Source organism: Odontomachus brunneus, unplaced genomic scaffold (genome assembly GCF_010583005.1).
Source record: "Odontomachus brunneus isolate Ranch 3 - 2012 unplaced genomic scaffold, Obru_v1 Obru_scaffold_066, whole genome shotgun sequence".
Classification (NCBI taxonomy): Eukaryota; Metazoa; Arthropoda; class Insecta; order Hymenoptera; family Formicidae; genus Odontomachus; species Odontomachus brunneus.
Genome location: NW_022639516.1, coordinates 1,136,921 through 1,149,009, shown reverse-complemented (window position 1 = coordinate 1,149,009; position 12,089 = coordinate 1,136,921). Strand labels below are relative to the sequence as shown.

At 30.9% G+C, this 12,089-nt stretch overlaps 1 protein-coding gene across 1 annotated transcript; it reads left to right on the top strand.

Annotated features, from left to right (window-relative positions):
• LOC116846561 (7SK snRNA methylphosphate capping enzyme) lies at nucleotides 1-8,210 on the top strand. Its single transcript, XM_032820541.1, has 7 exons — nucleotides 1-156; nucleotides 2,626-2,939; nucleotides 3,653-4,221; nucleotides 4,455-4,618; nucleotides 4,715-5,108; nucleotides 6,217-6,435; nucleotides 6,511-8,210. The coding sequence occupies exons 2-7, from the start codon at nucleotides 2,636-2,638 to the stop codon at nucleotides 7,246-7,248; spliced, it is 2,388 nt and encodes a 795-aa protein (XP_032676432.1). The 5' UTR covers nucleotides 1-156; nucleotides 2,626-2,635; the 3' UTR covers nucleotides 7,249-8,210.
• The last annotated feature ends 3,879 nt before the right edge of the window (nucleotides 8,211-12,089 follow it).

Sequence of the window (12,089 nt, the reverse complement as noted above, 5' to 3'; positions counted from 1 at the left end):
ACAACGCCCTCTGCAGTTTACTGGTTTCGTCGACAAACCAGCTATTCGCCATCGTGAACCGTGTGAAGTGACTTCAAGAGTGTGCTCCAGTCGAGCACAAACCATATACGAGTCAATCCAAGAAGCGTCGTGCTTGTAAGAGTAGCTATTTGAAAGGTATGATTCTAGAATATCTAACACGAAGAGCAGACAGATAAATCAGGGTAAATTCACTCGCAGACGATGAAGTAAAACGAGAAAATCGGAGAGCGAGAAAATGCGTGGCTGAACATGGCCACGGCTCGCTGTCGGCCGTGGTGCTGCAGTTTGTAAATCACAGCGCGCATGCGCGTTTAGTATACTGTAGATAGACAAAAAGAAATTATTGGCGCGCGAAGCGCACGCGATGCACAAATAATCTTATTTTTATTGTTTACATTTTATATAATAATTAAATACAGACCGTTCGCAATAATTACTATACAAAAGATAACTTCATATTATTTATTTTCGCAATGAAAATCAAATGTGCAATAGATAATTAAATAGGCGATTGCAATAAAAGATACGATATTATTTGTGTGCGTTACATATTATCATAAAGTTTAAGTTAATTTTTAATAATATGATATGAAAATATTTTTGCCATTAAAGTAAAGTTAAATACAATATACAATCATGTTGCATAAAAGAAATTGAAGAATATAGATATTTAAAAAATTTTTTTAAATCTAAATTTGTAATTACAAAAAACGCTAATCATGTGATTCAATTATACCTTCACCTGCATAAAATAGTTGGTTTATTCTAACCTAATATTACTCTATTTAAATATTAATATACCAATAAATTAATTTCCTAAAAAATATTAAATAATTTTGTTGATATTATATACATTGGATAAATAATTATATTAAGTTAATTTTTATTCTACGCATACTTTGATTAATCCACAATCTCATTTGAAACCTAACCTAACTTACGCGCGAAGCAAACGTGCGTATATGCAAGCATATATATATATATATTTGCGTATATTAATCTATTTTTTCTTATTATAATACGAAAAACTTATTACATAATTAATTAACATATTGTAAGTGTACTAATTTGTAGTACTTTTGTTCAACACTTAAGATAGCTTTGAAAATCGTTGTTATAACACCAGATTTGTAGTTTCTTTCTTTCCTGAAGTATATAAATCGGATATAGAAAAAAGACAAATACGAGAAATTAAAAACCAAGAAGCAAAAATTTTTTATATTTTTATGCTTTGTCATCACTTCTAATGTATATTTATTTCACTCCGAATATAAAAAAGTAAAATGTAAGAAGTATAACTGAAATACAAGCGAGAGAGACACATACGAATAAGAACAAAAGTGAAACTTATATTTTTTATACTTTCCATATATTTCGAAAATCATTCTAACGAATTGAGGCCGATTTTTCCAACTACTTAGTAAACTAACAGTTAAATCATATATCTTTATTATGTTTTCAAATTAGAGTCGATTTTCCCACACTTTTTGGCATGTTAACCGTTAAATCGTATCTATTTTTCCTTCAAATTAAACAAAGACAGACACATAATTTAATTGTTAGCTTACTAAGAAAAATTGGGTTTTAGACATATGATTTAACTGTTATTTAATTTACTAAAGTTTGATTGCACCAGCATTATTTTGATTTTAAGCGAGATTTAAATATGTGTCTGTTTTTATTCGTTTAGAAAGAAAGATAAAGATAGATACATGTTTAAGGGCCGGTTTTTCAATAGCAGTTTAAACTTGGATTCAAGTTTAAATTCTATTCTAACAATGCGTTTGTTTTGTTTAAACAGAGTTTAAGTTAAAACCTAAGTTTAAACTATCATTGAAAAACCGACCTTTAGTCTCGCTTAAAGTCAAAATAATGTTGGTGCAACTAGGCCTAAGAAATTAGTGGTCTGTTCTTTTTAGCTGTACTGCTGAACTAGTGCAATAAGTTAGAGTAAGAGAAAGTATATTTGTTTAACTTATTGCACTAGTTCAACAATGCAGCTAAAAAGGACAGACCATAAGAAAATCGATCTTAGCACCTACCTTATGAGAGTGGTTGTGTTTAGAAGATACAACAGCTGATTGGTTTATACTTTTAGAGTGTCGTTTGAAAATTGACACGTGCGTTGCCAACGTTATATATGTTTGTAACAACGATTTCACCATAGATCAGTCCATTATAGACTATATATGATAACGGCAAAATTTTTGTTTTTATATTTACATTATTAAACAAAGTCTTTTACAAAATTATGTAAAAAAAATACAAGTAGGTTGTCTTCTAAATAAACCGTCTAATAAATAAACCGTAATAGCAAACTTATTAACATGGGCTTCAAGCCTGTTTCCAACAACGTCGATTAAATCGTAATCTGATTAAAGTCTAAAAGTTTAAACTTAGCTTAAGGTTTAATCGACGTTGATAGGACTTAATGAAAATATCTTAAATTACTAGTTACTTTATTTTTCCTAACTAATAGATTAATATATTTTCTTCAGTAAATGTTCACCTTAAGTTTGTATTAAAATTTAATAAAAAAATTTCCCTTCCTGTTGAAAAGAATATTTCCTTTATGACGAAATTTATTAAGCTTGATTTTTCTAGATTTGGAAAAATGTCCTCCGTACAAGTAGATCGACCCACCAAAATGAGTCACCATTCACATAGTAAGAAAGAATGTGATAACAACAAGTCCAGAAAACAGTTCAATCTGTCCTATAAGAAGCACAACAAACATGATGATCGTGGAGGAGGAATCGGTTGTGGTGGGGGAAGCGGCAGTGGTAGCAGTTCTTTTCCAAGTTTTAAGTTTGGACGAAAACGTTCACAAAGCAACAATGGTGGAAAGTTCTTTCCACCTTATAAACGACGTAAAAAGGACGGCAACAACATTATTCCACCTACGAAATTTCTTTTAGGCAAGTAATAAAATTATAATTATGAGCCAACAGAGCCAATATGTACAAATATATATTTACTTTATATTGTAAGGTATTATTTCATAGTAAATATATTCATAATATGATAAATGTTTGCTAAATACTCAGTGAACTTTTGAGTCTGATTGCTTTATATCTTTAGATTTTGAGCAAATCTAAAAGCAGATTTAAAAGTACACTAAATATTTAGTAAGTGGTAATATTAAATACATTCAGTGCATTTACTATGTGCCAAAAATATACATGAGATCTACTTTAACAGAATTTTATATCTTGCACATGTTAGAATGAAACAAGTATATAATCATGCATTGAAAAGGAAAGTAACAAAATTCCAGTGCAAAACATGAATTTCAGTTTCTAGTTATTATAAAAACCCCATTTTATTTAAATCTTATCTATTAAAATTTCAGAATAGGTTATATCGTATATGATGAATGATAAAAATTCTTAGTATGTAACAGATGTGCTATAATGCAATATTCTTTTGCAGATAAAACAAACAATGTTGCATCATTTGTAATTTAATTCTCATTAGATTATCATTAAATGTTAAATCTCATTATATTAAAGATCCAAAAAACGTATAGATATTCACATTTTTTATATTTTTTAAATATATTTTCTCGATACATTATAATTATAATACGATGTATTTCTAATAATGTGTTTTTGTTAATTTTATTTTACAGGCGGCAATATTCGCGATCCTTTGAACTTAAACAGTATGCAAGATGAAGAAGTAAATCGCGCCATGAACGCAGTGACGCCAAAATCCAGTCCTATCCCTACTCCAAAACATAAAAAAGATGTAATAGAGGTGTTAATTCCACCCAATATCCAAGATCCGCTACTTTTAACGTGTAATGACAATGAAGAATACGAAAAGCAGTTATTTCCTCTGAGAAAAACGTCTAAACGCAGAAATAAGAAAAAAAGACGAGCCTGTTCTTCTTCAGTGAAAGAGGAGATTACAAATGAAATTGAGGAAGCTAAACGTATGAAGACAAATGATTCTGAGCTTTGTGAAATGGTGGAAAGTGCAGCGGAAAAGAGTCCCAGCGAAAGGATCCAGCCGACGGATTCCGAAATGGCACAAGATAAGAATTCTATGGAGAACAAAGTGGAAAGTCCTGAAAAAGATAAAAATAAGGGAAATGTAGGAAAAATTGGTAAAATAGGAAACAAATTGGAGAGAGAAGACAAAAACAAATTGCGATTAAAAGGTTTAGAAGAACCAAAGGATAAAAGATTGCGCAAGGTAATGCTTTTTAATCTAATTAACGTTTCTTCTTTATTAATTTTAATTACATTAATTTTTTTCCATTAAATATTCCATCCATCTATTTATCCATTCATCAATCCCATTTAATATTATAAAAATAAAACATTTATATATATATAAAAATAAAACATTATCTATTTCTTTACAAACATTTTAATCTCCGTTTGATATTTTTATACGATCTCTCTTTGTTTATCTTTAAAATTTAGGACACCAAGGATAAGATAGTGAGTCCTGTGATTCCTCAACCAGGTGCTTGGAAGCCTCGAGCACAGCACAGGCCCAGTCAGGATAAGAAGAAGAAACAGCAACAACAAGCAATGCCAAACTTTAGAGAAAAGAATGCTCGCTACCAATATGGCAATTATAACAGGTCTTTTAGTGCTTACTACATGTCATTAATGCCTTTATTTTTTAATTAAACATATATGATCTTACAACGGATTTTTAATTATCTTTATCTGGATAGGTATTATGGATACAGAAATCCTCATTGCGAAGTTGATTCTCGACTTAAAGCATTTACCAGGCGTCCAGAGCTATTTCTGCGAAAAGATATTTTAGACATCGGATGTAATATTGGACACATCACTTTGTCAGTGGCAAGAGATTTTAGAGCGAAAAGCATCACAGGAATTGATATTGATAGGACACTGATCAATATTGCTCGAAAAAATGTAAAGCATTACGTGAATTGCGTCCAATCACCAGCGAGTAACGAGGAAAGCGATAGAAGAGTATCTGATTCGGATGCAAATTTCTTTCCTAAGTCGATGCCTATCAGCTACGGGCCTGTAGACATTCCGGGATTCACGAAGCACAAACATGACAAGGGATTTCCTTATAACGTCACGTTTGTCCAGGTAACATATATGAATATATATGATCATTAATCTTAATATATTGAGGGTCATTTAAAAAATTCGATTCGATTTCTGGTTTAAATCTCCATTATATTCAATGAAACAAATTGTTTGTCAAGCAAATAATCATCATGGTCATTGTCTGTGATCAACATTCTGCTAGCATTTGTATATTTCTGTCATAGATCCAGATAGCCAAGTGTGATTGAACATTTTAAGTAAACACAGCTAATACACAGCAGATATTGTTAAATGTTTGTATATTTGTTATATTTGATGTATATTTGTTAACATATAATAAACGCATTACTGAATGCAACATGATTGCTTACATTTAGATGACGAAATTTAAAGAGCAAACCGGTCAACGACAGTGGAAACGTTGTCAGCGTCACAAAAACTTTTTAACGGATTACAAATCTGCGTCAACGTATTGCCATTAATTTGCAGTTATTTAAATTAGAATTCACGTGAGTTCAATGCGATACACATAAAATGCTGTCATATCTTGTTCCTAATTTGTTTAAATTAGTTCCTGTTTGTTGTTGAAAACATGACAGTAAACTCACAGACAATTGGCTATCTGGGGATGGTGGCCAGTTTATGGCCTTCAAGAAAGCTTAAAAAATCGAACTTTTTGACTGACCTAAAATTTGTTTTTTTGGAAAAATTAAAAAAAAAATTTATATACACAGCATGATTAATGTTTTCCAGTTTTGATTTAAGCATTTTTGAGTGATATCCTATTTATATGATCTTGTTTAGATATTTGTATATTATGTCTGTTGATTAAAGTTTTTAAAAATTGCTTTTTTATTAATTACTTAAAACTATAAGATATGAATATCTATATTTAACTTAAAAATGTCTAAATGGAAGATAATAATAATTCCGTATGTGTATATCAAATTATATGCTGAAATGCTCAGAATTAGTTACTCTTTTAAGATGATTTTAGGGATTGTCTTTGTTATTCTCTATAGTTTTAGCTACTAACTAAACTATTCAGAATACTAGTTCAATACTCTATCTCTTCATCTGTTACAATTAGAGATATTAGTCTGTAACATAATATTGTACTTGTATAAATAAAATTAAACAATTTTAGGGTAACTATGTATTAGATGATGACGCTCTTTTGCACGCGGAGCAACCACAATTTGATACGATCCTATGTCTCTCTATCACCAAGTGGATACACCTCAATTTTGGTGACGCTGGTCTTAAGCAGGCGTTTAAACGTATGTACGCGCAATTACGTCCCGGCGGTGTACTGGTGTTGGAACCTCAAGAATGGAGCAGCTACAATAAGAAAAAGAATCTCACTGTAAGTACGAAGATACAATTTCTAATATTATCTGTTTGTGTTATAATTTTCTAAAAAAAATTATTATTTTTCTAGGAACGAATTTACAAAAATTATCGCAGCATCGAGTTTCGCCCTTACAACTTTACGCAATATCTCTTGTCTTCCGAAGTAGGTTTCTTCAAATGCGAAGTGGTCTCTATCCCACATCATCCTTTCAGAGGATTCCAGCGTCCACTCTATTTGTTCACAAAGGAGGGCAGCCAATCAAATGATGACGTTATAAGTATACCTGATCGGCAAGAAAGCGAGCGATTACATGAAGCGGAGAGAATGGAATATGAGCAGGAATTGTTTCCAAAAACTACCAGTAAAGAGAATATGTCAGAGATTAGTCCCCAAAGTGGCGACCAATATGAACAACTGGAGGACTTTTATGTGCCTAGCACCATATCGTATCACGACACACCAAGTCATAATAACGAACATCAGAATCAAGATACAGAAAGCTGCTATGACATAATTATGATGAAAGAAACGGAGGCGGGAGATACTAAGACGCATGATAATGATAAAAAACTGGAAGACACGGGAGGAGAAGTGAGAAATAAAATTGATAAAGTACTCGAAGAAAATGAAGAAATAAAAGATGTAATAGAAGATGATAATGTTGCTTGCAATCCTGATAAGCAGAAGGAATACAGCGTTAATAAAACAGACAACAATGATAAAGAAATGGCAAAAGTGGAAAAGACAATAGATGATACTTGTGAGAGACAAGACGATGATCAGAAAATAATGGGGGACGAAATTATTGACGCTAAGAACTGTTAGTTTCGACATTTTGACATTTCCGTCCATTTATTTTTATGTATACCTTTGCCTTATTCTTCTTGCTTACTATATCTCTTTTATTAAATTCTCAATAGCTATAAAAGGAAATCTAATAGTTTCTCCTTATTTGGACTATTAACATAAATGGATGAACAAGTTGCTTGAAACTCGTTAGTAGTATTGTGGAATGTTCTAAGTACTAATAAGATTGATAAAGATTCGTTCGTTTTTAGTTTTATCTGCATAAGAGAATTATATTGGACAAATCATTATAAGGAACGAACGAATTTTGTAAAAAATTCGATAGTATTGAATTGTTTAAGATACATTAAAGCGTAAAGAAACACGGCTGGCCAGTGCGCGTCGCTTCGCTTATAGCGTGCACTTGGCGCGAGACACTACCGTGTCTCTTGATATTTTTTAAGTGCGAATAAAAGTTCGTTCGTTTTTTCATTTGTTTTATTAGTGCAAGAGTCATATTGAGAAAAAACGAACGGATTTTGTCAAAAACTTAGTAGTATTAGATTAATGAACCAATAAGAATAAACAAAAAATTAATAAAAGTTTGTTCGTTTTTTTCTTTGTTTTCTGTTTATCAATAAAAATTATATAGGGAAAAAACGAACGAATTTTATGAAAAATTCAACAGTAATTGATTGATGACAAAATAATAATGAATAAGGTTAAATGTATAAAAGTTTGTTTATTATTTTGTTACCATAAATATCATCTAACATATTATCTTGCAACGGTGGACTCTTTAATTAGTTAATTCTGTATTAAAAAAAAAAAAAGAAAAATGGAAACAATGTGTTACAGAATTTTGTACACATATAATCTTCATTTTTCTTTTTACATACACTATTGTTCACCGAAATTGTAACATGGAAAACATTAAACTAGTTTGTTATTCTATAAAGCACCAACTGTAAATATTTAGTTTCTGAAAAATTTTATTTATAGAAATTTCGTAATGTTGTATAATCTTATTTATTTTTTTCTTATAATTTACCATATTAAATTCTGTAATTATACATTTTGTTAAGGACTTGTTGTGTTATTACAATTTCAATAAACAACAGTACATGATTTTGAAATGATTTAAAGATAAATTTCTTAACCAGAGAATAAAAAGAAATGATATAATAGAATTTAACAATACAAATCTAATTTTTCAATAACATGCGACGTTATTAAAGCTCTTTTAAGATATATTTATTTTGATTATAAAGAATGTGTAAATTAATGGTAAACACGAGCTAAGGAACTAAAGAACAATCTCATGAGATGACAAAGTTCACATTTCTGGACAAAAACAAATTCTTTTTCATAAAAGACAAATGATGTGAATAATAAGCATAAAATAGGAACATTTACGCCAGTATTATATATATATATATATATATATATATATATATATATATATATATATATATACACACACACACACCACGCGCGTGCGCATAAACATATACACATATACATATACACACACATACACTGTAATCTGGATAAAAGATATTGGCCCATATTCTAAATCCTCTTTTATCGATAAAAGTGCCTTAAATGTAGCTTCTCAGCCAATCAAATGGTTCCTAAGCCTCTTTTAAAGACACTTTTATAGATAAAAGAGGATTCAGAATATAGGCCATTGAATAAAGAATTGCTTCGAGATTATTATTAATATGCACACTCACATTTTCTCTTATATAAAAATTAATAATATTAAATTAATAAAACATCACTTCTTTTCAGATTTTAATAATATTTCATAAAAAGTCGAATTTATTAAATATTATTTGAAACGGAAAACGGACTTCTGACATGTAGACTCGCTAGACCCGTTAATTTCATTAAAGATACGTTACTTTTATTAATTCTAAAATTCTAAAATAATTCTAAAATTTTTTTTTTAAATGAACTATCTAAACTGATATACACTGATGCAATAAGTTAAAGTGAGATAAATCTATTGGCTGCGTTCAGCAAAACACGATTGCACAATTGTTTTATTATCTTCTGCTGAACAGTACTAAACGCATTCATCAATGCAGTATATTTATTCAGCGGTCGCCATGTCTCTCAGCGAGCCGAAAGTACGCTGAATCTAAGCGCAACGTATTGAGCAAGATTGATGCTCCCAGCTTAAATATGTGTAAGATATAATAAGTTAAATTGCAAGCATGCAAGATGAACTTAGCCACAGAAAGAGGTAAAAAATTCGTAGTTACACATATATATGTATATATCAACAGTGATGCGCAAAAAGTATTCCAAACTGTTGCAATACTCTAAACTATTTACAAAGTGCTGAATGGACCAAACTATTTAAAATGTTCTGTTGAACGTAGTTATTGTTAAGTTATATCATGAGTTCAATACAAATATAGAAAAATTTATTGACCATTTAGTGTAGTTTATAGCCATCATTACCTCATTAAGGAAAGTAGCGACTCGTAGCGGAGATTTCGGAACTAAAGCCAGCGGTACACAATACTTGTTTTTGTGATGGATTGCTTGTTGAATGAAAATACTTTGTTTTGATTGGTGCATTTTCATTCATCTTCAGAAATACATCAATCAGAACAAAGTATTTCTATCCAGCAACAAACCAACACGAAAATAATAGCATGTTCGACTGGTTCTGAGTTAACCCCATGGATGTAGAAATATAAGGATGGAGTGTAATCCCGGAGGGTTGAAACCACAGAGAGAGAGGGACGAGGTAAAACTGTGCCTGGTTTTGATTTTGATTGGATTTTACTACGCGCAAGCGTAATAGTACCGTCTTCGCATCCATAGGTCTGTTCTTTCCAGCTAACTGTGTGTACTAGTGCAATAAGTTAGAATGAGACAAATATATTTTATTTCACTTTAACTTATTGCACCAGTGTAGCAGTACAGTTGAAAAAAACAAACATGTTAGCATCCATTAACATCTGAGCACGTGTGAGGAGCAAATATTGTCTTATTGTTTATTGTTAATAAATCGTTGGAGTAACGGTGCAGTGTTCCTTTTTGCAAAAGCAGATCGGACTGCCAAAATTGGAAAAAACACACGGACAGTGAAAAAAAAATCACATTTCATAGTTAAGATAACCTTTTAATGATTATGAACTGTTAATGAAAAACTGTTTTTAAATATTCTTCACAGTATTCCAAAAGATGATACGCTTCATAAATGTTGGCTTGATATATTACATATTAAATCAATATCGAATTCATCCCGTGTTTGCTCCCTGCACTTTAACGAAGAGTTATTTACTAACAGTGGCTCTATATATACAATTAAGCGGAATGCATTGCCAAGAGTAAGATCTTCTTTACTCGACAAATCTTTAACCTCGATTTTCTCGAAAACAAAGTTGCAACAAAAAATATTCTTTTTTTTTACTTATTTTTGCATAGAATCATCTCCTACTCACTATATTATTAATTTTTCACCTATTATTCTAAATTATATGTTCATGTTCTTAATACTTCATTTATAATTAGCGGTACTGCGCATGAGTACAACTCAACCAATCAAATTCAGGCATAGTTTTAGAGATACCTCGTCCCTCAAATCGGCTTCACCTCCCTTGCCAATAAATTCAGCTTTATCCTTATATTCATCCTTACATCCATGGTTATTCAGCCTACGTTATTACCTACTCTGGGTTATTCAACTTACGTTTATTGGTAGAACAAGTACTTATAAGTTTTATGGTTGGCTAGTAGAGACTTATGACGTCATTAATCGCTCTCGGCGATTAACCCAGGCCCCTAATTCTCCAGGCCCGAAAATATATCGCATACGACATTTAGGTTGCGTTCTGTTTCACGCATTATGCGCGCATTGCCTACAATATACGTAACATGAACTATAGATAAATGCGCACATATGCGTGAAACGGAACGCAGCCTTAGTGAAGAGCTATAGTAACATGAATTATAGCTTTTCACTAATTGTCGTATGCGATATATTTTCGAGAATCAGGATCCAGGGCCAGTCAAACACGCTATAAGTATCGTGTGCCGCTGGCTCAAGTTAAAAAAATAACGGATCTAAAGAGTACATTAGACCCGTTTTCTGTAAGTAAAGCCAGCGGCACATGATGTTTGTTTTCATGCTGGATTGCTTGCTGGACGGAAATACTATGTTCTGATTGGTGCATTTCTGAAAATGGACCAATCAGAATAGAATATTTACATTCAGCAAGCAATCCAGCACGAAAACAAGCATCGTGTGCCGCTGGGTTTATAGTTAATAAAAAATTGCTGTTTATAGCCATCACTACTTCAGGGTAGCGATTATGAATCTTTCACGTGAACTTTATTTTCATTTTTTACTTTTCACTGTAAGTTATTTCACATAAAAAGTAAACAATGAAAATATGGAAAGTAATATTTATGTAATATAGATTATTAAAATTAAAATGTAATTATAGTATACACAATGTAATATTAATAAGCATTATACAACTTAAATTTATAGTTATAATATAATATAATAATACAATATGAGTAAATTTAATAAATGAGACGAACGTTAACAGTGAAAGGTAAATTCTCAAAACATGAAATATTTCACGTGAACTTTCAGTTTGCTCGTATATGTTCTTCTTTACATGTAAATTGTGTAAGTTTCCATGAAAATTTTTAAGCATCAAGTGATGTGGTTTAAATGTGAAAATGTGTTTTAATGTAATACTACATTCGCATATTATGTACAAAGTGAGTAGAATTTCTTATAGTGACTTTAATTTTTATGGTTATACGACAATTGGTATTTGACATAAGAATCCTACGTCCATTAAAAATAAATAACGAAAGCCAATTGAAGCGTGATGACGTATAGG

Excerpts from the sequence above, each read along its gene's own strand:
- LOC116846561 (XM_032820541.1), top strand. The coding sequence starts at position 2,636 with ATGTCCTCCGTACAAGTAGATCGACCCACCAAAATGAGTCACCATTCA. Across the intron at positions 4,222-4,454 it reads AGGATAAAAGATTGCGCAAG|GACACCAAGGATAAGATAGT; the intron begins GTAATGCTTTTT and ends TTTAAAATTTAG. Across the intron at positions 4,619-4,714 it reads CAATATGGCAATTATAACAG|GTATTATGGATACAGAAATC; the intron begins GTCTTTTAGTGC and ends TTATCTGGATAG.